Raw genomic sequence first — 26,851 nt, forward strand, 5'->3', positions numbered from 1 at the left:
GTGAAGCTGCAGCCCACAGACGTGGCGTTACCTTTGTGTTTGTGCTTTTGTCTCACGATGCTCCGCTGAATAGAGCTCCATTTAGTCTGCTACATTTCTGCAGACAATATCCCAGCGGTTTGGCACAGCTCTTGCTTTTTTTTTTTTTCTCTCTCTCTCTCATGTGACACTTGCAAAAGCTCATCAGCCGCATTAAAGCAGGAATTAATTTTCAACACATAGTCTGCAACTGCCGGTAGAAAGATGCTGCTACTTCTTTTTCTTCTTCTTCTTTTTTTTTGGGGGGGGGGGGGGGGGCTGAGAAATGATTGGTTCCTTTGTGAACACTCAGAAGCTTGCGAAGGTGAGGGCTTGTTCTTTTCCGCCCCGTGTTTGACTCATCCCCCTCGTTCTCTGCCAGGAATAGAGCCGGGGATATAGAGTGGCAGATAGAGGGAGGGACTGAGGGTCCTTCACCTCCAGTTGAGCTGGTTATAGCCCAGACAAGAGCGCTGAGCCACGCAGAGCCGAGCAGAACAGAACACAGCGGAGCAGAGGTGTGGGAGGGAAAGGTCAGCCTTTGCAAGAGAGAGGCAGGTGTGTGAAAATAGGTATACTGGAGTGTGCTTGCCTGCCTGTTCCCGTGTGTCTGTGTGTGTGCCATCACCAGCAGGCTCTTATGAGCTTCACAGTGATTGAGAAATTTCTCATTAGCTTGCCATCAAACATAATTGTCCATGAGAGTAGTCCGTTAAGAGCCCGGTGTATGATTAACTCGGCTCGGTCGACAGCCGCCCTCATGACCCCACTGTGGGTTTTTTTTTTTTTTTTTTTTAAGAATTCATTTCCATCAAGAATATCTGTGCAGAGGAGACTTTGTGTTTGCACGGTTGATTGCACATTTTGCTTATTGACCACAGGTAATTATTTGGATATCTGTATTTTTATTTTTGGTTGCGTGCAAATGGGAAGGTTTGCTGCGTGCGTGCACTTGTGTGTGTGTGTGTGTGTATGTGTGTGTGTGTGTGAGGCTGCAGATGCCATCAAGCGTGGCAGTAAAGGTGGTGTGACACTGAACGATGCCTGAGGGAGCCTCTGTAAGGTTGCTGCGCTCTGCGGCGACCGTAATGCCAATGAACCACTCCCTGTCAGCCACAGCACAATACTGGAGGACGCACAGGCAGACGGAGCGCCTCTACAAGTTCACTGCTCTGTGTGTGTGTGTGTGTGTGTGTGTGTGTGTGTGTGTGTGTGTGGGTTGTGGCGCTGGTGAGCATCATTCAAAGGGTGACGTCTCCCCTGTGTCCACGTCTGTCAAAACATTTTTTAGGGTGTATATTGTTTGTGCCATTAGCATTCATAGGACTGTCTCCCCTATACTGCATACACACACAGACACACACACAGACACACACACAGACACACACACACACACACACACACACACACACAGGCTCAGTGTGAAGTCCTGAAGCCAGCCAGCTAAGCCGCGGCTGCACTGTCCGCTCAGCAGCTCTGGTCATAAAACCTGGAGCGCCCACGGCCAGTCTCAGCCACACCGCTGTCAGAGCAACTTTTACACTCTGCGTGTGTGTGTGTGCGATAGCTGCAGGACCCGACGCAAAATTACAGAGCAGGCTTCACATTTTTCCCCATTTCAGACGCCGACACTGGCGCTCCTTATTGCAGCGGCTTGAATTGGCACCACATCTGCCTTCGACTGGGAGCGAGGAGGGCGAAATGTGGAGCCACGGCTCGGACACGATTCTCCCGTCACACATGAGGAAGCGTGTGAAAAGTGCCGGGGGGCATTTAGAAAGAGATAAGAGACAGAAAGAGGAGCAGAGGGGTAAAGATAAGGGCATCTTGGAACAAGAAGGAAAAGATGGAGGCGATTCTGTCCTAAGATGACCAGCGCACTCTGACAGATCACCTGACTGCGAACTGCACACACTGTCTCCAGATGTAATATTGATGAGAGGCGTCACTCGACTGTTTTGCCAGGCTCAAGGAGGCAGAGATCTGATAGAATGGGTGTGAGATCACACTTTGAGTTTTAGGCTGCATGAAGCAGTCGTGTTTATTTCTCTCCTTGAGCTTTAACACTCAGTAGCCGCGGTTCTGTGAGGCAGCTGCACAAAAGCAATGCACCAAATGGCGACAGCTCCATGGCACCCCCACCCATCACCACCACCACCACCACCACCACCTCCATCATCATGATCATCATCATCAGCTCAGTCTTGCAGGAGCTGCAGGCTGAGGCGTCATGAGAAGGAAGATTATGAAGTGAGCAGAGATTCCGCTTGACCTTTTTTTTTTTTTTTTTTTTTCTGGGGGGTCTGTCATAGGGGTGGGGGTCGCACCAAGACCATGTCGGGAGCAGCAGCCAGGCCTTGGCACGGCTGGGTGCCAGAGTCAGCGTGGCACCTGGCCCGCTCACTGAGACGGAGATTAGAGGAGGAGGGAGAGGCAGGGAGACAATGAGAAGCCTGGACATGGGTCAGCTATGAATTTAGCTGTAGGAGAATGTAGTAAGTGATCTGCTGTAGAGGATGAGTTGTCTGACACAAATCAACAACTTCTCAGTGATATTATCTTGTGAAAATCTAAAAATGAGCTTCTGAATTGTGAGGATTTGTGCTTTTATATTTTCATCAACCGATTTCTCTCTTGGATTTGGAAGCTGGCTGCACAATATAAGACTTTTGAGGGCATCAACTTGGGCTTTAATGGTCACTTTTCTGACATCTTACAGATCAATCAATCAGTAAACGGCATAAACAGTCAGGAGATTAATCAATAATGAAAATGATCATTCGTTGCAGCCCTAATCTGATGTTCAGCAGCCTCATTTGGCAGCCACAGCCACACTGTAGCCGAGGCTGGTAGCTAATTAAAGTTCAATAGAAATGTCAAGTGAAGTTCACGGAAAAACGCTTGTTTAGTAATGAAGCTGTAAATCTCATCGACTGTGCCACAATTTCTCCTCTCCTCCGATATTGTGTCAATATTTTGCAGCTCTGTTGTTGTTGTTGGTGTTTTCAGATGTCTGCCCTGCGCAGCCAGTGTCGCCCGGCGGTTCGACCAGAAAGGAATTTGCTAGAAAATAGAGATTGTACGCCCGATGATTCGAAATTTATGTGCCACCAAATGGCAGAGGATTTTCAGCTGAGAAATGCTATCTCCCCCCCCCCGCTGCTCTGTGAATTCCTAATGCTTGGTTTTTACGAGGTTGGCAGGGGTGCCTTCTCCTGTTGCCTCCGCCGCTCTCCCATCTCCCTCGCTCATCCATTATTTATGGCGCACAGGCACGCACAGGCCCAGAAATACACACTCACCGCAGTTTTACTTTTTGCTTTTGACTCGCACAAATATTTCAGAGTTGCTGACATCCTGACTGCTGTCAGTCCATGCGACCTCGGTGTCAGTGGTGCTCCGAACCTCTGACCTCACCCCCCACCCCACCCACCCCACACTAACGCCACAGCACTAACTCTGCCTCTCTTTCACTGGCAGGTCAGCAGGGGTCATGAGGGTGCCGGAGGCCCCGGTTGCTGTTCAGAGCAGCTGAAGCAGACATGGGCAGAGAAGTCTCGGATGGCATCGGTAGGCTCGGCCTCATCCTCTTCACCAGCCACATCCTCCTTCGCCACAACCACCTCTGGCTACGTATCAAGTACGTGTTCTGTTTATTTCTGTTTGACAACGAGAGTCGAGGGATGTGCTACAAAAGGCAAGTTTCCATCCCGATGTGGCAGAACTTTTACTGAATTTCAAGAGAATCTGCAGAAGGAAAAAGAAAATTTGAATTTATTTACTGTTATGTGAATATTGGCAGGTGGCAATTCTCCAATCCGTGCAATTAAACCACTGCAGAAGAAGAGAACATAATGACAGTGTAATAAACAGCGCCCATCAAATCTCAAATGGTGGAAACGTGATGGAAGTTTGACACTTGTTCATTTGTATTAATTTTAGGAAGGTTACAGTCTATTTGTCGCTCCACACAGATCTGATGTTTAAACCTAAAGCAAACTTTTTTTTCTCTTTTGTGGAAATTTTAAAGGTCCCATATTTTGCACTTTACCTGAGTTTTATTTGAGGTGTTGATGTCCACAAGAAGAAATATTTGTTCTCTCCGGAGCTCAAGAAACAATAGGTCAGTCAGCCAATCAGAAGAGAGGCTCTAAATCTTTCTTCTGATTCGCTGACTGTTTTCTGAGTGATCAAATTAAAATGTAGCAGATTTCAGGAAAACACTCAGAGAAACCAAATCCTACAAGGCTGGACAGTGGGTATGGGTGGGCGGGGCTTGGAGCATGGCTGAGAGCAGTGACTTCTTTGTTGTGACATCACAAAGTTACAGAAGTCCTGACAGCTCGTTTTAAGGCTCAGTTTCTGAATACAGGCTGTGTGCATTTCTCTGTGGACTGAGGCTTTGATACTTTCACAGTATTAATATAGACATGGACATCTCACTTTACATAATATGGGACCTTTAAGTCAGATGCTTCATGTACATCATGTAAGTCTGTTTTCTTTGCACTTTTGTTGTATTTTTCTCTTTTTTTTTTTAATCCACAAAAATGTTATTGCCCATAAAAACAAGTGGATGGAAACACAATTAAACATAAACGAGCAGCACAGACAAAATTAGTATCTCAATAATGAAGTTTGTGCTGTGATACAGTCTTCATAATTACATGGTAAGAATATCTCACATGGTGACATTTCACTTATGACTCATTTAGGTGTGAGAACTATAAGCCACAATCTAAATGTGACAGATTTGGAGGAGTCACTTCATGAGAAGATGCAGTAGCAGGATGTTTTATGGTCTCTTATCACAGGGCTCAGAAAATCCATCAGTGTCTTATATTATAGTAGTTTTCCCTTCAAGGATTCACACCACTTTAACACAATTCAATCGCAAGTTTTTCGTTTAAATGAAAATTAAATAAAAATACAGTAAATACATGAACCATATAAAATCCCAGGCAGCGAAGGTTTCTACAGTTAAACTGTATTTAAACATTTACATCACTCTCAACCACAGTGGGAGCCTTGAGTGCAGCTTTAACACCAAGTGAGTGAAGAAGTGTTTGTAGACCTGTGGAGCAGGAATCCACTCAAATCAAGCACAACAGTTATTATGAAATGCACAAGACGTTTTCACAAAGTTTCCTTCCTGCTACAGTGGAGCAGCATCTCCTGATGAAAGCTAATAACTGGGTTTATTATCCATAATATGACAGTACAATATTATATATATGTATGTATAAGGAAAAATATAGGGATGTCTGTTTTCAGACTCACTCATAAGAGACCAATTTGCTACTCCCTAAATTCCCAGACATTTCTTTAATGTAATAGCAGGGATCAAATGATGATCCATATTATTTATGCAGTCAAAACATCAGGGATTCTAAACAGGCTCACAGTGCAATTACCTCGGCCATGAGAGACGAGACGGTGAAATCCAAATGCATCAAAGTCTGAAGCCAAATTTAGTCCAACACTCCAGTCCCATGATAAAATGTGTTTGGAAGAATGAATGATTCGGTGAGGGACAAAATAGCGATCCATCACCAGCCTGGCTCTTGAAAATATCTGTCCAATATTGCAAATCTTCAACCGAGCGACTCCAGAGAGTTCACTCATCAAAATGTCAGCAACAGACACTAAATATTCAAAGGCGTGCGCGGCACTCTGGAGTATTAAGCTGTTTTCCTTCAGAATGTAAAAATAATGTAAAGCAGCAGCCAGCGTTGCTTTTGTCAAGCGTCTGACAGGTCGTTGAAATTCAACATCTGACTCTCCAGTGCCCAGCTAAGTTTTGGCTAACCTCTTAGCCTCACACAGCACCGGGTTAGCAGCACATTTGCCTGGCAGAGGAGCTCAGGAGAGCAGCGGGCCTCACTAGAAGTCAATTACCCTGACATAGAGGAATTGGATGCCACCTTTTTTCTTTTTCTTTTTTTTTCTTTTTTTTTTTTAAAGAGAGTGGCTCCCACTCGCTGTCTCAGCTCTTTTGGGACGGAGATTAACAATCAAGTCTCAGCCGGCCACTTTGCTGCTCAGCGATCAGATAGGAAAATGGCTCTGATCACTGCCGGGCAAATAGGTTGAGGCCCCCGCTGATTGGTGAAGGGCCGAAAACGCACGCGCAGCCAGTCACGTACACACTCGAGCGCAGAGCAAGTGCCGTCATGTGTGGATCCAGTTTTGATGTGCAAAGTGAATTTGATGAGCCCATTTCTAATTAACCTATTAATCATAGCTCTCATGTACCAGATGTCTGCCCTCCCTCCTCGTGTGTGCGTGCGCGTGTGCGTGTCTGTGTGTGTGTGTGTGTTTCGCTGCATGGGGTCTGACTGCATAATTAGAGCACATCAGCAGGATGAACTCGCACCACGACTTCAACATAGGGAGGTCATGGCATTACACAGACGCTTCCTACAAACGGACCATAGGTGTGAAGCAGCTCATGTTACAGGATCAGTGACAATGTGAAGTTCTTTTATGAAAGCCATGCTTATCAAATTAAGCTGACCCGAAACAGACTTCCTGAGGGTTCTGGGGAGTCGAAATAAAGATGTGGGTCTTTCACCTTCATGCCTTTCTGCTCAGATATTACCTTTTATATTGTTTTGTGCTATTAATTAAACAAAGATTTGATAAGAAATCAAATAGAAACAATGAATTGATTTACCTTGATGCAATTTCAATCCACATTTTTACTTCTAATCAATCACATTTTTCAATAAACTTTATATTTTCTGGGGCCCATTGCAGACGCAGGCTGTAATCTGAATCTGTCTGATCTCATAGGAGCAAAGTGTCCTGCTGTGTCTCGTCCAGTCATGTCCATTGTCTGTCACTGAGCAGCTGCAGAGCTGTGAGACAGCACAGACGCACAGTGGTGACTGATGACCACACACACACACACACACACACACACACACACACACAAACTGCCCCCTCTGCTGCTGCTACTTCACAGACCTCCTCAAGCACAGGTGGAAGTAACAACGTTAAAAAACGGCTGAATTCCATTTACACTAATGTCCCTGGTTACGCCTGTGTTTTTCTCTGCTGTAACAACCCGACGCGTCCGACATGAAAACGTGGGTTCGGCCGCTCCGTCAGAAATTTGAATCGCAGTTTTGTAGCTTTGTCTTTCAAAATAAAACAGTCAAGAAAAGGTGAGACAAAGAAAAGAGTCTTTATTGAACAAAGGACGGCACCACAGAAGAAGAACAGGTGTTTTGCTGTGGGCCTGCTCGAATGATCCAGTTTGAACAAGTAAGTTTCATTCTTAGTTGTTATTTATTTTTCCTTTTATGGACCTTAATGTCATAACAATAATACATCATCATGTATATTCACTGTTTTTCAAAATCTATTAATTATTTCACTGTTTACATTTTTCAAATAAATGGACACAGTCATTATCATTAGAAAAATGCGATAAATTAATTCTGAACTTTTTCATCTTTGTCACAGTCTTAAGGAGAAGATGCATGAAGATGTTGGCTCCGCAACCACTGGACACACCCTGAAGTCTCACTGTTTTCATTCCTTACTGTGCACCAGCAGCAAGTTTCTGCAGCCGCTCAGTGTGTCGATTCATTCTGGATTTGCTCGTCAAGTCGTGTTATTTCTGAAATATCGAATCTGTGAAAATGTGCGTGATGGTGGCGTTTGCGCGTTCACGCCCGTTTTCATGTGCTGTGTGGAAAGACAAGGACAAGCAGGCACAAATGTAGATGTAGAAAAAGAGGAATATACATAGAGTTTGTGCAACAGGCAACAGAAGTATAAAAAAATAAAAATATATACAGCCTCACTGATGCAGCAATTTTGAGGCTGATACTGACATCAGCTCATATCAGACAGTTGAAACTACTCTGACTGTTTTTAGTAATTATTATTATTATATAATTTCTAATTATTTGGTCACCTAATGTCTCTTTGGTCACTGCTGCTTGGATACAGTAAACACATGTAGAAGCAGTTGTATGTTCCTGTTACTGAAGGTGTTAAAACTGAAATAAAAGACATTCTAAAAAAAATGGAGAACTCCACCCTGTGTATCGTCTCGTCTTACCATGCAACCTGTGTAATCTTTATCGTAAACGTTTGTGATTGTTTCTTGTCAGTCGCCAGTGAATAAAGTCCTCACAGATGATATTCCTGCCTTTTCAGGTTCCCTCTATTTGCCAGCACCTCCCAGTAAGACTTTGCAATGAGAATGTCTGATACCGCTGACACTGAAACAATGAAGGTTTCCGAGGCCACCGACCCGGCGTCATCTCCAAAAGACAACGCCACCAAGGTTGAGGTTTCGGAGCAGAGCCCGAGCAGCAGAGATGAACACGGCAGCAACAGTAAGAGGGACACACAGGTAAAGAACAGCGACGTCTCCTGCAACTCAATGAGATTTCTGTTTCCCCTAAAACCTCCCGTTCCTATGAACCACCGGCTGGTGTTGCACTGGCTTGATGAATGATTGGGCTGCTTTGTGAAAGAAAAGTGTCGGCTTCCTCAACCCTACTCACAAACATCTAACTGTGGAGGGTTAGAGGTGTCAGCAGCCAGACCGGACCCGGACTGAGCTGAGGACACTTGACACTTTACCAGATATTTTTCACTTCTCTCCCGGTCTCATCTCCATAAAAATTCACTAACAGTCAGCGTCAAATACAAACTGCCCGGGGGACCTCCTGTCACCTGCAGCATTCGAGATGATTTTCCCCGGCTGCTTCAGCGAGCAAAAATTATCCCTGAGAAGTATAATCTGCACTGACTGAAATAATAATGCAGGGCTTGAGTCTGCTTCACCACAGGGTCGGTCACTCCCGTCTGCCCGGCTGCTGAGAAAGTTGTAAAAATCATTTGGGCGTGCGAACCAGTGAATCTCATGTATCCTCCATGGGAGACATTTAAACGGTGATCTGCTGGGGATTTGGGACAGCTGAGATCACTTTCAAATAAACTGCTAATTAATTAGGTCTCCATGTCGTAGCAACAAATGTGCTTTGGGACCGCAGAAAATTTCCACTTGTTAATTTGGCTTTTAAAAAGGAAAACTGGTGCGGACTGGTTTGTGCCCGCAGAGGAATGGACACTAAAAAGCAAAACTGGCGACACAATGTGAAATCTTTTCAAGTGTGGTCAAGGCAACAAAATCCAGGAAAGGAAAAGGATTGTCTCTTTGGCTGCAGCCTAAAAATAGGATTCAGGCCAATCTGGCCTTGTGGTTGGAGGCAGGCAGAGCGAGAGAGTCAGGCAAGCAGATAATCTGGAGCTCAAATCCTGGCTTATCTACCAACTTCCTGTGTCTTTGTTACCCTGAGGAACAGAATGACACCAGCATGGGGGAGCCGCAGTTGAGAGAGGAGGGGACCCAGGAGAGGGAGGGTGGGAGGAGTTGAGAGGTTGTAAGAAGGAGGGATCAAGGAGAGGAGGAAGGTAAAAGGACAGGACAGGACAGGACAGACATGGTGTTGAAGAAAAACAGGAAGGTGAGCAGTCGGGGAAAAGAAAGTGGAGGAAAGATTTCTCTTTAAATCATTCTTCTCACTAAATCTCGTCAGAGTAACTAACCACAGCCCACAACGCTGTTCTGAGCAAAAAGGAACTTGAAGTGAGACTCTGTCCTCTTGGAAATGAAAAGTTGACTTCATAAGCAATAAAACGCGCCATTGCTCAGTCCAACACAGTCAGGAGTTTTGCTGCTACAGCTTCACTGGGCCTGGTATGAGCAGTAACTTACAGTGGCTCATGTTAACAAACCACACAGATACTGAGCTTTTATGACTGTTCCCCGCCGGGACACCGCTCTCAGTTCAGTCAGGTCGTCTGCTACAGGAATATATCGACATTTTATTCCCTTTGTTCCTAGAGTTGAATAAGAAGATTGATAACTGTGCCTTGAAATGTAAAGCTAAAGCCATTAGCAGTTAGCTTAGCTTAGCATAAAGCCTGGAAACAGGAAATGGCTGCTTTGGCTTTGTCCATCGCTAACAAAATTCAATGCCTTCTTTAGGCTTGACAGTGAGGTGTTACTCCCTGCTTTCAGGCTTTATGCTAAGCTAAAACAATTAATGGCTAGTTGTGGGTTCATATTTAGCATTTAGCCTAAAGACTGGAAACAGGAAACAGCTGCTCTGGCTCTGTCCATGGATGACAACATTTTAATGCCTTTTTTTGAGTGATGACAGTGAAAGATGTTAGCTGCTCCCTGCTGTTAGCCTTTATGCTAAGCTAAAATAATTGACGGCTAGTTGTCGCTTCATATTTAGCATACAGACATGAGAGTGGGATCGATCTTCTCGTCTCACTCTCAGCAAGAAGCAAATGTAGATATTTCCCAAGACAAGCAAACGGGTCCGAACTTTTCCTTTAATCAGCTGATTCCATGAGCCATCATCTTGTAATTGCCGCTCGTGGCCGCTGTTTAGCAAACATTACAGCAGCACAGTGCAACCGATGCTGTATGTAATTCTGCATTTTTGCATGTAAACCAATCCTTTCCTAATATTCAGGCAGTGACTGAATTTTGTGGTGACGCCGGTGAAAAATTCCCTCATGTCCCACTTTAAATTGTTTCCCCACCACCTGTAATGTTTTTGTGACCTCTCTAAATGTAGGCTGTGTCAACGCCTTACCTCTCATTCTACTCCTTTTCCTAAAACTCGCCCCAGCGTAATTATTTTGCGGCCGCGGGATATATGAAGACGTGCTGACGGCACCGAATCCCCTGACCTTTCCGCTGGTAATTTCCACAGTAGAGGAGGTGAAGCTAATTCTGTCGCTCTGTGTCAGAGCATCGGTTAAACGCTTCAACTGTTCATTGTGGGGGAAATGGAGTGAGGTAGGGAATGAGGGTAAGAAACAGCGGAGGAGGCAGCTGTAGCTGGGGCAGGGGAGGGGGGCAGAAAAGCATTCCGACAGAGGAAAGGAGGGAGGGGGGGGGTGTTGGAAAGACCGGGTGACTTTGCCACCATCTGCCTCCAGCTCTCCGGCTCCGTCCTCTGCGGCAGGACAGGTGGCTGGTGGCCGTCCTACTTCTGCTGACTTCAGTCCTTTCCCTCTCCCCCCCTCTCCCGTTCCTTTATCTCCTGCCGGCATTGTTCATTCCCCACCGGCCCCACGCCACTCAATTAGCTGGTGTAGCGGTGCGCTCACAGTCCCAGCCCCCCCACCCCTCCCCCCCCCCTCCCTCCACGTCCCTCTTACCACCACCACTCCCCTCCTCCACATCCATATTACCTGATACAGAAAGGGGCGCGGCAGGTCACAGGCATCGGAGATGGGCGAACAGTGGTCCATTTCAATTTTTTTTATACGTGTTACTTTGCCCTCAAGCTCAATGAGGGAGGGGAGGGGTTGTCCTTTGATTTTTAGAGGACAGGTGGGAAGGACAGAGAGTGTGTGTGTGTGTGTGTGTGGGGATGCATGTTGGGATTAGGAAGCAGAGGACTGGGCTCTGTTACAATTTAGACTGAAATGGCTCCTGCCAGGTCCCCCCCCCCCTTCCTTCTCCTCCTCCCATCCTCCACTCCTCTGTGCGTGCTACTGAGAGACCTTCTGTTTATACGTACACGAACACACACACACACACACACACACACACACACACACACACACACACACACACACACACAGACAGACAGCCACCAGTGCGTAAAGCGCAGAGGCACCGAGCTGTCTCACACACTGCTGGGTGGCTGCTTTCTCTCGGCCTCCTGCACCTCATCTCCAGCGCCTGGGTCTGATTCACATGACAGCGAAATGGAGCTGAGAGCAACGCACGAAACTGACCCGAATCACTTCCAGCCAAATGTCTGGCTTTTGTTTTCTGCAGTGTGTGTGTGTGTGTGTGTGTGTGTGTGTCAGAGAGAGAGGGGCCCTACAGTGCAACCGCTTTGGTACCATATGCTCTGCAGAAATTAATTCATGCTCCCAGGAAACTGTGAATGTTCAACTTGAGATTTCATGCTGCAGAGGGGATTTTCATTTTTATTCTCGCCTCTAAATTTTCTTCTGTCTGTTAAATTTTTCAGTTGAGGAGCAAACATAAAAACACAGGCATTGCATGAGGTTATATGTTTGGTTTTTTGGTTTGGTTTTTTTTTTTGCCATCTTGAATTGCTGTGCTCCTTTGCAGAGCCGATAGCGCACACATGCACAAAATGTAGGCCAGTCATATTTAATTCAAACTTCTCCACTTTTTTTTTTTTTTTTTTTAAAGTAACAGTCCTCTCTTCCCTCCAAACTTCTGTGGTTTGTTTGATTTTATTTAGTTTTTTTGATTTTTTAATTTTTGATTTTTTTTCCTTGTGCACTCCTTCCCTGCGCCCCCTCCCCTACCTATGGACAGCCTGTGAAGTACTCTAAGGTACGGTACGTTCGACATGCATGTTGTGCAAGGAGGCTCCGACCTCATGTCTCATGTGCACTTGGATTGCGTTGCGTTGTTTGCTTGTTTCCCGTCAAGCAAGTTGTTATCGTGCGCATTGCTGCAGACGTCTAGAATGACCTCAGTGCAATATATTGGGATGACATGAATGACAGCGGAGGCGGCGTCTGAGAATACAGGGGGTTAGAAAGGGACGCGTCCCCGTGTGCCTGCTGCATTGCTGTTGATGTTCCCTCAGGAAAAAACATGAGAGGGATTTGGTTTATGTGAAAATGCTTACTCTTGTTTTTTTCTTACTTAAGATTGTTCTGATGAAGTTATCTGAGAGGATCTGCAGCCACAGGTCTGCAATCGCTCCGGGAAAAGATTTGTCAGCTAAATTGTGAAATACTGAAACTGTTTTTTTTTATTTGCTTGCACGAAATTGATTGTGCTCGCTGGCTGTTTTCTGTTTTTACTTTTTCGGCTTGCCACTGTGATGCGTGATGATATTGATGCCGTTTCGTGTGTGCATGGTTTTAACTGTGCCCACCTACCTGCACCCCCCTCCCCCTTAGTCCAACACCAGGCTAAAGCTCGTGCGGAGCCTGGCAGTGTGTGAAGAGTCCTTTCCTTGCCCTATTCCTGAGCCTTCAGCAGCACCTCAGGTAACAGCCTCCCTCAATAACCAGAGTCTATCCATATTAGAGATGTGCCGGTATACTATTTTTACTATCTGCTATTTCTGTTAGATTACTGGAGCTTTCAGAGGGCACCATGAACGCAGCACAGTGGCTTCATATCAGCCAAACAACCAGAGAGTCAGGCTCCTTGCCCGTCCAGCTCTCGCTCCTTTGACCATGACTTGCTATGCTAACATTAGCAAGTTCACCTACTTAAACGCTGCAAGGTTACAGATGCCGGGTCATAATAGTCACTGACAGACGATATGCATTTTATAGCATATAGCTTCAGCATATTAGTTCGTACAAGTGTGCGACAGTCTGCCACCGTTATGTTTTTAACGTTCTGCCTTTTAGCTGTTAGCACCCAGTAAGTAAAATTTACTTCAAGCTCTTGCTCTCCACAACATCTTATAGCAGGTGAGTCAGATCATGATCTTTGATTGTAAAGGAAAGAATGGAAATAATTTTTTTTTTTTAAAAGTTGAAATTTGAGAAATGTTCATAAAGGCCATATTTCCACCATCTTTTCCACATTGTAAATTTAAGATTTGACTGTTGGCTTTTTAATGACATCATCTTGTTGCACCCCTGTTCCTCTGCTGTGGCAGCTCCTCCGAGCCACCTCCTTTATATTCACAGAGGGAAACGCGCAGGAATCAGTGTTTTCTTATGACAATTTTCTGTGAATTCATTTCGAATTTGGGCTAAATTTGAACAGGCGCTTGACATCAGAAGACATCGACATCAGGCCCTGAGCGAGACAGGGTGAATAAATGACGGTGCATTTAGAGTCATTTAATAACTTTAAACAACCAACCTGCCTTTGTTTATGGTGTATTAGCTGTGATTACACTTTATTGTTCAGTTTGTTGGCTTTTAATAGAATCCAGTGCAATTTCTGAAAAGTTTAAATAATTTGTTTGTTTGGCTTTGTTTTTTGTAAATATTTAAGTGCCCAATAATCATAGCATGTAAATCTGATACCAGCACATCCCTAATTTAAATTTTTATTTTTTAAACAAAAAAAAAAAACGCTCTATTCATATCGAGTGGATTTTTTTGTGAAGCTCAGTCATCTGTGGCGTAGGTGGTTCTCCAGCACCTCAGCGTTCAGCTACAGCCCCCACATGCACAGCACCGAACCGCTGACCTGGGATCAGTTCTTCATTCCAGCTCATTATAATACAGCAGATAGACCTGCGATGATGCTTGATTAGCGGCCTTCGTCTGACAGCTATGATTAAATACCTGGCCGTGACCGCCTGATGAAAACATCACATCATCAAAACAGAAAGTGTAGAGCTCCAGCGGCGCCACTTTGCTAAATCAACTCTTCTTTTACGCCCTGTCTCCGGGCACAGCCCCCCTCTGATCAAACTTTCTCCATTACATGCCACTCTGCACAGCTCCTGGCACGCTTTCTCACACACACACACACACACACAGGTGTATCTGTTCCAGGCGTTTCAGCCAGTCAGCACCAAGCTCCATAACCAGAGGGCGGTGTTATTCCCACAACAGTCTCGCATCGTCTGCACTCACACGACGTCCTGTATTACTGCCATCAATCATGTCGAGGAAATTACAATTTCCACACGTCAGCTACAGAGAGCTGTGGAGCGCTCTAATTGAATACTCCTGATATTTCCCCCGCTACTGTTATTGGGCCCGGAGTCGAGACTCCTTCTGCGGCAGACTAACCTAGAGGGGCAAGGTAAAGCAATAAAGACAGAGGAGAGGAAACACATTAGTGGAGCACACATTCAGCTGGAGGATCACTGATTCTCATTCAAACCCTCATGATTATCAAATCCAAACATTTCCCATTGTTCACCATCGTGCATTACTGCCTCCACTGTCACGCTGTGAGGATGAACAAAGGGCTGTATGGATCTATAGGCTGTCCGAACCGTCTCCACGTCTTGAAACTCTACATCTGCCCTTCCTCTGCACGCCTGCCTGTCAATTCCAATCAATGGCCCGGTAGTCGAGGGCCCCTGAATACACCGCACTTTCTTCTTTTTTCTTTTTTTTTTTTTTTTTTTTTGTTTTAGACTGACAGCACGTTCATTACATATTCAGAAGACCATCATTTTCACGCTGTTTTTCCTTTATCTCAAGGTAAATGGATGTCAGGAAACAAATGAGGCAGCTCGCAACAGCTGCACATCAACCAGGCGGCTTCCATGTGATGCCGAGGGTGGCATTAAGTAGCAAACATCACCGCTTCTTGCCAGGGGAAAAAAAAAAAAAAAATCCCTTTGCTTTGAGAAAAAAAAACACACACACACAAACACACATAGATGAACTCGCTGTCACTTGCACAACACGCGATTCCTAGACTCATTTTCACTCTCTCCCGCTCCTCGCTCAGGCAATTAGTCAGTCACGTTTCTCATTAGCATTTTACATTTTCACATATATTCAGATCGTCTTAAAGTGACGGCGTCTCATTATCTGGCTCCGCAGCTGTTACAGCGATCAAACTCATGACCTTTTTCGGTTCTGAGCTGCTCTCCCACCATCAGGTCACCCCTTCCTCTCACTCGTTCATTCATCCAGATCTCTCTCTGTCTCTCTCTCACACACACACACACACTCACAGACTCTCTGATGTTAGCTTTCCAGAGTTGTGTTTAATCCACTTACGGTGCACTGGCAACCCCTCTCTTCTATTCAGCTTTCCTTTTCAGCCTTTGTGGAATCGCCTGAAAAGCAAATCAGATACTGCTCTGAGTCTGTGTGTGTGTGTGTGTGGGTGTGTGTGTGTGTGTGTGGGTGTGTGGTGAGGAGGAGCACGAACCAGGGGGTAAACCAAGGCCATTTTTAATAGATCTCACACCAGTACGGTTGATTTTAGGACCTCTTCTTTTTCTTTTTCCTTTTCTTTTTTTACATTTGGAGAGGGATTACAGCGAGCTCCTCATTCTGTTGAATTTTAAGACGTGAAATGTGCTGTGTTGTTTAATTTCAGCCTCAAATTCATGTTTTATTCAGGTGCTTTAATAAAAACAAGCTAATCTGGCAGATTAATTGCCATAGTGATTTGGAATTCATGGACGCAGGCGCATTATTACCAGCAAGGAAACAGGTTTTCGATGATAAACCAGGAGAGTTTATTAAGTGTCTTACAGTGGCCTCTTTTGCCCATGCTATTCTCTAATTAACCCAGAACCTCAGGCAAGATCAGAGAGAATTAAATGCCTCGTATTTAATGCCTCCTTTCTAAATTAACGTCTCATGTCTGTTCATCGTTCAGAACAGACCCAGGTCACATTTAACATTTGACGCTCTTGTAAAATGCTGACATTATTGCACTTGTGTGCGGTAGCTAGTCGAAGTTTCCCGAAACAGTTCAATCGAGGCCATTTGGCAAACAACGCACCACATTTGAGAAATAATTTCAAACCCGTACTTCTGAATTGAGCAGTTTTTCAGTCATTGTTTTTTCCTCTCCCCCCCCGACCAGGATGGATTCCTTCTCCAGCCCTTTGAAAAGGAAGAACGAGCCGCGCAGGACCAAGCTGAGAAAGAGGACAGCTGTGACAAGGTGGACAAACCCGAGAAAACGCAGAGGAAAAGGCTGTCGAGAGGTGAGAAATCAGAACATCTTCACCCTTTTCTTCTCCTTCTTAAGCATTTTAACACGTTTATATCCCCATAGCATCAGTGGCAGCTCTATTTTAATTATTTTAATGAGTTTGGTTTCATTTTAGGGTTAGAAATTTTGATGAGGGCTTGATGAGATTGATGTCAGTGGAACAGATTTGCCGTCGCAGTCACAGGAGCTGAAATATTTCCATTAACACCTCAGCTTTCTTTACATCCCAAACACCTGGGGTCTCATTTATAAACATTGCTTACTCCCAAAAAAGGAGCTTGAAAGATGCATGTGCTTTTTTTTTCCCCACATCCAAAAATTGGAATTTATATATAGAAAACACAACAGGATAATATATGTATATATAAAATATATTTATACAGCCCGTGATATCATTTTGGTGACAGTGCCTCTGTGGCAAAGTGTTGAAAGGAAGCCAAATGCTTTAATGATACTTATCATACAATCCATGTCACTCAGCCAAATTACAGCCTGCTAATAATTATATCCTTTACCATGTCACGAGGAGCATCCAATCCTAAACATTTTTTTTCTCTGGCGCAGTGCCCTCCAGTTTGTCCAAAAGCACTTCTCCGTTTTAAATGATATCTCATTATGGGCCGATAATTGGCGTGATTCAGTTAATTGCGACAAGCTCAAGGTGTGAAGCAATTATACAGATTCCCACAGGCGTATAAAGGTGTCTGCTTCCCCTCTGTGGAGCAACACCACTGATGAGGCAGCTTCCAATTATAGAAACCAGACACCCACCGAGGGGAACGAGCTCCGGTGGTCCCTGACTCCCACTGATGGGTCCCATCCCTTTTGTTGGTGCACGGGAACATGTTTTTTTTTCCGGTGTCAACTTCGTTATCCGTCCACTTCTTCATTTATTAAATGGTTCAGCTGGCAGCGCTGCCGGTACAAGCTGCCAGCTTTTTTTTTTTTTTTTATATTGGTCGCGCCAATAACAACCATCAAATAGCTCGGTCAACAGTGTCACCCTCCTTGAAGTTTCTCTTTTCTGATGTGCAGTCTGACTTTTCCTTCTCCCCCTCGCAAACAGTTGAATGACAAGCTGATTAATTTGCATATCAATATTCACAACGGGCGTTTCATTAACTGTTTATCATTAATTTGGGGGAGTTAACGAGGTGGAACATTTCGAGTTCCTTGTTGTTCATAGAAATAAAATTACACTGAGAAAAAAGGAAGCTGGTGAACTTGAGGAATTGTTTTATAACTGGGACACGTTTGAGCTTGAAGATTTCGGGAGGAATCTAGAGTCTGTTGAGAAATGAGATCTGTGATGGGTTGCCTTCATTTCAAAGTCCGCCATGTTGGTTATTGAAACAGGACTTGTGTCTCTTTTCGGTTAGATTCCAGTCAAGACTACACCGATTCAACTGGCATCGATCTGCACGAGTTCCTGGTCAACACATTGAAGGGTAACCCCAGGTACGCTCAACACACACACACACACACCTGAGTAATAACACTGCAGTGATGCTCAAACACTCAGACTCCTAAAGGCCTTGTGACATCAGCATTAGTGGTGAAATCAGTTCATTTCAGTGGCAGTGCCAAAATCTGTGGATTCGCTTATGATGGCGCTTAAACTCCGGCAACACTGGCAGTAAACAGTTTATTAGACCGACACGTTTCAGCTTGTGGCCTTCATCCTCATGATGAGGATGGCAAATTAAATCCAAGTACATTTTCAAGTTCAGCTTGAGTAAACTCTGGCTGTGGAGTTTGCACCGTTGACCAAAAGCAAACCGTCTTGACAGTGCTGACCTTCGACGGAGCGGAAAAACAGTCTCCAAAATAGAGGAAGCTATCGTAGCTTATCAGCTGTGTTACATCATGCACTGTTATTTAACCTCCTCTGTTGGAGCGAAAACTGGTCCATAAAAGAAGTGCTAACTCTTGCATGAGTGAAAATTGCGTATAATCCTGAGAACACAATGCTGTTCTGATTAGCATGTTCCCAATTTGCATGTTAGCGGTTAGCTTACAAGCTACAATTTCGCTTAGCAACCAGCCAAACTTCTAGAAAGTCCTGCGTGAATTTTGCTGTGCTGCTTCCTGGTGTAACCGGACCTTTAGTGTTGTGATGGTGACTCTACACACTGAGAATCTTTCTTACAGCCCGAGGAGTAAAAAGATTACAGGCTGTGAAGTGTGTGAAATGTGTATATTTTGTTTTCTCAGGGATCGAACCATGCTTCTGAAGTTGGAACAGGACATCTTGGACTTCATCAGCAATAACGAGTAAGATTATTATTATTTTTACCGCAGCACCTGGTTTCACTCAAGCACATTTAACCAGAGAAGAAGAACTTGATAAGTGAACGCAGCTGGTGTAGTTTTTAGTTATTTTTATTTATTTATTTTTTTTAACAAAGTTGTTTCTGAAAACCAGGAGCTCTCTAGAAAATGAGCACAGACGGATCTTTACACTTGGAGACAGTCTGTGCTTGATGTCACTCAATTAAGACGAACAGCTGTTGATCGGTGCTGCTGTTTTGATTGTGGCTGCTCTGTACAGCCTGTAGCCATATTTGCTCTACAGTAGGAGGCTCTGAACTTACTGCCGGCTCTCGTCATCTAATTCTCCATTTAGTGTCTTAGCGAGTCTGAATCGCTGCCGCTGATGGGTTTTTTTTCTAGCGTTGCTGAGGGCTGAATGTTCCCTTCCAGTGAACTTTTCAAAATAAACCCCAGAGCAGAAACATCCTTACACGGTGACAACAGAACAACAGAACAACAACAGACGACTACCAGATGAAACAGACGAAGCTTAACTTGCCCTCCATGTGCTGAACTCCTCGTTCCTCTTTTTTAGTATTTAGTAAATATTCAAACTCTTGTGTTTTCTGTGTCCTGCTCTAGAAGCCAAAAGAGAAAGTTCCCGCCCATGACGTCTTACCATAGGATGCTGTTACATCGAGTGGCAGCCTACTTTGGCATGGACCACAATGTGGACCCCAGTGGAAAATCAGTGGTGATCAACAAAACCACCAACACTAGAATGTGAGCCTCTTGTCATGTTTTATCATTTTCCCTCAGTGAAATTCAGAATAATTAAGAGTGAGATGAGGGTAGGATCAGTCTTATCACAGGAGACCGTCACATTTCTTGTTCTGCAGCCAGAGCTATTGCAATCAATCGACTGATAGGTTGGTTTCCTGCCCTGCTTGTTGGTTAACATATGCTGCTGTCAGCATCTGCCTGAAATTAAGCTGCCACTAAAACTCCCGTGAATTCCCCCACCGACAGACCCGATCAGAAATTCTCAGAGCACATCAAGGAAGACAGGGCGGACGATTTTCAGAAACGCTACATTCTCAAACGAGACAACTCCAGCTTTGATCGTGAAGACAGCACGGTAGGTGTTTTTTTTTTTTTTTTTTTTTCTCTCTCTCACCAAGCTGTCACTTTCATTTCTGACATGTTGGGAAGAGTGGGACAATCTGGCGTCCCTGACATAGCTGCTAAAGAAGCGTGTGTGTCGGTATGTGTGTGTGTGTTTGTGTGTTTGTGTGTGTGTGTGTGTGTGTGTCCTTGCCAGATTCGAATGCGTTTGAAAGCTGACAAGAGGAGCAAATCGATGGAGGAGAGGGAGGAGGAGTACCAGCGAGCCAGAGAAAGGATATTTGCACATGATGTGAGAGCTGTTAGTGTAGGCGGGCTGCGGGGTGGGGGTGGTGGTGGTGGTGAGGGGGGTGGAGTTTTGGGGGGGGGCATGTTGCACAAATCTTTGTGTCATTTCTATTCATGTGCAAATCCAGTAGATTTCTTCTTTCCAATTACCACACTGCTGGATTTATGAATTTATAGCTCGGATTCGGAGTCAAATTCCTGATTAGACCTGCAAGAGGGTGGACCGGGGTCAAAGCTCCTGATGCAGTATTAAATATATTATATTTATTGGTAAATTCAAGGATGCAGAGAGGTGTTTGTTTTTTTTTTGTTTTCCATCACACCGAGATGTGAACCGTAGCTTTGTGCAGAGCTCAGATGCAAAGAGAGGAACGTCTGAGAGGACAAACTGTGTGAATTAACTGCAACTGTAATTGACTGTAAATGTCATTTTCACCCACAGGGAGATCACTTCATACTAGACAGAAGGTAAGCAGTGAAAATTGCATGAATCACATGACCCCTGGCTTTGCTTCATCTCTCACTGAGTGATCATTTTGCTCCAAAAAGCTTCATGTAGTATGGATGATGAATTGATGGTTAATAGGCCAAAGCAGAGCTGATTTCACTGTTTAACGTGTAACTAAGGCTCCTTCACTCTTAAATGAATCACTCCTCTAGTTTTCCTGTCGGAGCAGCAATTAGAGTCAGCTCTGTCACGCTTTAAAATGGTGGATATCTCATTTTGTCAGCAGCTGTTCTGTAATACCTCTCTCCCTCCCTCCAGTGCTCAGGATGAAGACGCATGCATGAGCACCCAACAGAGGCGGCAAATGTTCAGGTACGACCACCCCCGTCGCACGTCATTCAGCCACTTTCAGCAGGCAGAGAAATATAAAAAAAAAAAAAAAAAACAACCTTTGAATCGCCGTCTGCATTAATCAGCTCGCTCAGGAACAGGACTGCTGATCTGAGGATTTGTTTTTGCTGCTCAAGAAAGCTGCTGTTAAATAGGATTTTCTGCCCAGGCCTCCCTCCTTTCATGTGGGACAGGCGACTCGGACCAAAGCCTGCCAATTAAACCAAACCCTCTTTGTTGAAGATGTCATCTTTTTATTGATCGAGCAGTGATCACACAGGAACGTAATGTTTTCGTGGGGGGAGATTCATTCCTGCTGCTGCACCTACAAAAGAAAGAATTATCATGGCTGAATGTGGTTTTATGAGATGACTGCAGGCCGTGTTTAAGATAAACTCAGTAATCTACAGGCCTTGGAATATAGAGATGCATCTTTTATTTTCTAAAAGCAGTTTTTACGTAGGTGTCTGGTTTTGTTTTCTCCTCTTTACATGTGTAATTTTGTGGCAGATGAGCGGGACATTGTTAAAATGCCTCCTGAAGATTAGAGCTGAGACAAAAAGTCAAAATTCTCCATCCTCTCAAATTTATTTTAGCGGTAAGCAAATAACCTTTTGCACTTCACATTATAGATACAACTTCCCTCTCCCACAGGTTACGGGCTGGGCGGTCGGGCGCCAGCAGGCAGAGCAGCTCGGAGACGGAAACGCTGCCCCGGCACAGCGAGCCGCGGCCGTGGAGCAGCACCGACAGCTCGGACAGCTCCAACCGGCTCGCCCCGCGGCCCGCCATCACCAAGGCCAGCAGCTTCAGTGGCATTTCCCCGGGCCTTGTTCGAGGGGACAGCACGGCCAGCAGCAAGAGCACCGGGAGGCTCTCCAAAACAGGCAAGAGAGACAGCTGGGGCTGGAGAGCTGGATCACACAGCTGGAGCACAGTGTTTGGAATTTGCTCCCGATGCTAAAGGCGGTGGCCTCAGTTTGTTTAAAAGGAGAGAAAGCAGTGCAGAAGCACCTCAGTGAGGCATCCACATGTTTGAATGAATAGTTTTTCTTAGTAGAAACAATGCTTCATCAGATTCAGCTGCTCTGTGATTGATGCCGATTATCTTCTACAAGTAGATGGAGGGATTTCCCAGGCTGCTTAGTGAGCGTGTCATTTAAAAAACCCACGTCCCAACATGAGGAGGAAAAATCCACTAATTAAATGGTACTGTGGGTGAAACAGAAATACAAACAGTTTATATACTCAAGCAAATTCCTCCAGCGTTCAGAGCACCTCAGGTGTGATCAGAACAAATGTCTGTTGTCCTGCTCAATAAAGTCTGTGGGCCATCTGAACTACTCGCCGCGCAGCAACGTGGTGACGGAGGAGGCTCTGAAAAAGTGTCGTAACAACAGCCGTGAGACAACGTGGCGATGAGGAGGTGCGCGAGCACTGAGAAGTCATCGACATGAAGCTGGGGCTTCTCCCCAGCTGCGCGCGCTTACTCCGCAAATATGATTCGTTTGTAAGTTGATTGGCTGAGATTAAATGAAACGTGTTGCTGCACCGTGGGCTCGTCCTCTGGATCTCAGGGTAGAAATCCTTGGTGGGCCTCTGCTCTCCATTTTGTTCTCAGCCACTGCTTCTGTCTGACATTTTTCTATTTTTACCCAACTCCTAGTTTTTTTTTTTTTTTGCAGAGGGGTAGCAGCAGAAGGCTTCCTGCCTGAGCAGTTTTTTAAGTTGTTTACGAGGCGGCTGGCTGCCCTCACTGTGTGTTTTGGGAGTATAAGTCGAGGAGACATCTCGCCTGTGCTGCCGTCTCCTCCTGCCTTTGCCCTCCTCCTCAGCCCTCAGATAACCTCTCCCTGCAACAGGCTGCGAGCCGAGCAAACTCTACTTGAAAAAAGAATAAATTCTTCCTCACTCTAGTCTTTTCATTTTCAGCCTTTTTGAACTAAAATTTTACATAAAAATTTAAATTTTCTCTTATTTTGAATCCAGTGGTGGAAAGCAACAAGTACGTTTACTCAAGCACTGATTTTTAAATGCATACTTTTACTTTAGTCGTGTAATTCAGTTTATACTGCATTTGACACATGTAGTTCAAAGTTGCATTAGTTGCATATAAATATTTATCATACAAACCATATGACCAGCTTACAGAAAATAACCCATTGAGTGTACATGGTTTTTACCTGATACCTTCAACAATGATAAGTAATAAAAATGACAATTAAACTGTGACATTTTGCTTCATAATGCGTTCTATCATTGTGATACTTCAGAAGACTTATGTACTTTCATTAAAGAAAAGACTGTAAAGGAGCTTTTTTAAATTGTCATATTGCAACTTTGACTAAGATCTCATCCAGACATGTTCTGGGACATACAGACATATCCTCTTCTTAATTGATAATGAAATAATAATACAATTTGTGATGTGCTTTTGAGACAAAACAGTTCAGTTAAAAATTCTTAGTATTATATTTACTCCCTCTGTGTTACTGTTGTTTATTTCAAAAGCCAAACTGCTGGATAAGTTGTCTCCTACATCACTGAAGGCTGAAGAGGCTTTAAGTTTCCTCACCATACTTGTCTAAGTTTCTTACTGGATCCCAATTGGCTTCCAGACCAGTTGTGATGTCACGCATTTCCTGTTGATACATTTACACACATAAAACAAAATAAGATTTGATGTGAATGTGAAAACAGTCTTGTAGCATCCAACTCTGTACAGTAAAGATCAAACATCCAAGTGAAGGAACAATGTGGAGGGGATTTAAAAGATTCAATAATTCCTCCGGACACATAAAAAGGTCACTTAAAGGAAAAATGTTGTGGCCCGGTGGCAGCAAACATTAAATTTTCTCAACCCTTAAACACCAGGTTGTGATGTCCGTCCTTCCTCTCAAAAACCAAGGGCTACTTTGTGTGCTTTGTTTTCAGTAATTATACAGATGGGGCAGAGATACCAGTTTCTCCATCAGTCGTTGCCTGAGGAGACCAGAATGCAATGCAGTCACTAGAGAGGTAGCATTACTAACAAGAGCCAGGACTGTGAGATTTCTCCCCTGCTTCATTATCACCATCAGCTCATTTCACCTACGTGAATAACTAACAGGCTGAAAGCAACAAGATGATGCTGCTCAGGTCATTCTGGGAAATGTAGGAACTAATCTCTTTGTTCTGCCCCCTTTTTTTTTTCTTTTTTTTTTCCCCAGGTTCAGAATCATGCAGTAGTGTCGGTTCCTCGTCCAGCTCGCTATCCCGTCCCCAGCTGCCTCTCCCAGTGTCAGCCTCATCCCGCTCCAGCATCCCCAGCGCACCCTTAATCCACCCGGTCGCCGACACCAGAGGCCCTGGACACCCTGAGATAATCAAGAGCGTCCCCTCACAGCCACCACCAGCTACAGACGCTACCAACTATTACGTGTTGCCATTAGAGGCCTCAGGGATACCACCTGGCAGTGTTCTGGTCAACCCACACACAGGTGGGTGATACAGCGCCTTCTACTTAAAAACTCCATTTGAGTAAAACAACAACAACAACACAATCTACTGCATTAAATCAAAGTAAATCTCCCCGAAATAAATTTTCTTTCCTTCGTCTTGTTATTTTCTGATAATGAATATTCATGACTTGGGGACAGAATTACAGGTTGGCACAGGGCTGCACTCGGTTTGTCTGATAAATTAGTAGTCAGACCAAAGCGTGCTGATCAAAATGCATCGAACAGATGGGAGAAATCTGTAAATATTCATCATGGGCCTAACACACAGTTGTGCACTTTTGGGCTGCAAACTGAACTTCAGATGCTGCCAAATCCTCTTGACTCTCCTCCCATGCACCATGTTTGGGTGTGTCCTTGACTGTCACAGGGAACATGATTCAAGTGTTTGCTTTTGTATGATGCCGAATTATGAGTGGGTGTACAGTTCACATCACTGTGGGTTTTGGTCTCTTATGAATTTAATTTGACAGGCAAGCCTTTCATCCATCCTGATGGCAGCACTGTAGTCTATAACCCGGCTAGCATCGTGCCCGCTGCTGGCAGGAACCCGCAGCAGGGGAAAACCCCACAGCAGCCAATCTCAGCCACAAGCCAGCAACAGCACACCAATCATCTGCACTCCCAGGTCAGTGGGCGGGACGTTATCATCTGACTGTTTCCTCATTCACACTGAGTTAGTGAGGTCAAGAAAAAGTTAACATTAGTTTTTACACCAACTCATCATGTTGAAATAGGAGCTGATAGTAGGAGCCATTTAAATGACTATTCATGAAACCCCTCCCCTAAACAGCATTTGGCCAATCATCACTTAGCAACTGTCACTAGGCAATGGTTAGCCAAGTTTTGGGATTCACAGTAAAAGTGAAACTGTATATAAAGATGTTGAGCATCTGAAGACAAGAAGATTTTTTTTGCTATTTCTAAAAACAGAAAAGTGACCATGTGAGGAATAAATTAAAAACAGCATGTTTATCTGCTTTAACCTAAGCTGCAATTGTTTACATGTCAGGCTCACTTGCTTGATACCTACAGTTGTAACCAAGTGCATTTCATACCACATTAGTTTGTGGGCTTACAGGTTACATTATAAATTTAAAAAAAAAAAAAAAAAAAAAAGCTCCATTCGTGGTAGCAAATTCAGTGTGTGGTGTTTTTTTTGCTGTATGGAAGAGGGTCCTGGATGCTAAGGAGGAGGCTAATGTTACTAGCTAGTTAACTAGCTTTAGCTGGTTATTAGAGTCTGGGAAGTTTACATGTAGGCAATATTGGCCAAACTAGTTATTGAAGATAGCCTCAGTATTTTAGCATGATATCACATTTTAAGTGCATCAAAAAGACTCTTTTATGGTTTTCTCATTTTAAAAAAAATCTGCTGGAAACCCTAACCCTAACCCTAACCAACCATAAAATGATGGAAACTGAAAAGAAATAAAAAGCATAAGAACCTTTTTTTTTTTTTTTTTTAAACTTTCAACTTGTGAAATTGCCCATTAACTGCATATGTGACAGGCATAGCAACAGTAACTAAGGAGGGGCGGGGCTCCCACCGCTTTACTAGCAACCTTCGTCAAGTTTCATGTCCTGTCCTTCTGTCCATCTCTTCTTCCCTTCCCTCCTCAGCCGATCTGTCCTCCTCTCCAGCCGTCCTCTGAGCCTGTCCACAACCCGACGGCCTCCTATCCTCTTCCTCCTCCTCTTCCTCCTTCTCAGTTCCTGCCCATCTGTCCTAACCAACAGTACACTGTGGTACAGAACTTCTTTCTTCCATTTTATTATTCTTCCCCCGCTCCATCTCCTGTCAGACCTGGCTCATTAATAAGAGTTTATGTCGAGACTTTTCTCTGAGCTGTGAAATTAATAAATTAAACTCTGACACAGACACCCAGAAAGTCCAAGAGAAAATGTGTCAGGCTAAAGAAATTCTCTGAGCTCTATCTTGACCCAGGTCTTCATACTGTATCAGTGTGCCTTTTAATGAGCGCCTTCAAAATGCATCTACACCCTTTTGCCACCAGAAAAATAAATTTTATCAGCTTGAAGTTGTGCATTTATCAATTTTGTATCCACATTTGGTGTAGTTAATAAATAAATATATATATATTTTTTTTTATTTTTTTTTTTTAATGTGGTATCTTAAATTAAGCACAGCTTTGTCTCACCTTTCCAAACTCC

The 26,851-nt window shown here is 44.3% G+C and overlaps 2 protein-coding genes across 10 annotated transcripts in view; one reads left to right on the forward strand and one right to left on the reverse strand.

The window, feature by feature from the left end:
• Positions 1-26,851, reverse strand: part of zranb3 (zinc finger, RAN-binding domain containing 3) — a 145,463-nt gene that overhangs the window by 91,902 nt on the left and 26,710 nt on the right. The gene's annotated exons all lie outside the window — the stretch shown is intronic.
• Positions 1-26,851, forward strand: part of r3hdm1 (R3H domain containing 1) — a 46,437-nt gene that overhangs the window by 5,065 nt on the left and 14,521 nt on the right. For 7 of the 9 annotated variants that reach the window (XR_011685220.1, XM_071463943.1, XM_071463941.1 and 4 more), the window contains exons 2-15: positions 3,499-3,658; positions 8,191-8,389; positions 16,544-16,667; positions 18,055-18,133; positions 18,890-18,949; positions 19,571-19,711; positions 19,958-20,066; positions 20,250-20,345; positions 20,784-20,809; positions 21,108-21,161; positions 21,834-22,066; positions 24,389-24,658; positions 25,150-25,304; positions 26,300-26,425. Coding sequence is in view for 8 of the 9 variants with exons in the window: in XM_071463943.1 (XP_071320044.1) it covers positions 8,231-8,389; positions 16,544-16,667; positions 18,055-18,133; positions 18,890-18,949; positions 19,571-19,711; positions 19,958-20,066; positions 20,250-20,345; positions 20,784-20,809; positions 21,108-21,161; positions 21,834-22,066; positions 24,389-24,658; positions 25,150-25,304; positions 26,300-26,425 (1,632 nt within the window). In the remaining variant the exon portion in view is untranslated. The remainder of the gene's footprint in view (positions 1-3,498; positions 3,659-8,190; positions 8,390-16,543; positions 16,668-18,054; positions 18,134-18,889; positions 18,950-19,570; positions 19,712-19,957; positions 20,067-20,249; positions 20,346-20,783; positions 20,810-21,107; positions 21,162-21,833; positions 22,067-24,388; positions 24,659-25,149; positions 25,305-26,299; positions 26,426-26,851) is intronic. The other 2 variants (XM_071463946.1, XM_071463945.1) reach the window with 2 other exon arrangements.

The sequence above is a fragment of the Trachinotus anak genome, unplaced genomic scaffold (assembly GCF_046630095.1).
Source record: "Trachinotus anak isolate AG129_WGS33_773 ecotype Australia unplaced genomic scaffold, CSIRO_AGI_Tana_v1 ptg000026l, whole genome shotgun sequence".
Classification (NCBI taxonomy): Eukaryota; Metazoa; Chordata; class Actinopteri; order Carangiformes; family Carangidae; genus Trachinotus; species Trachinotus anak.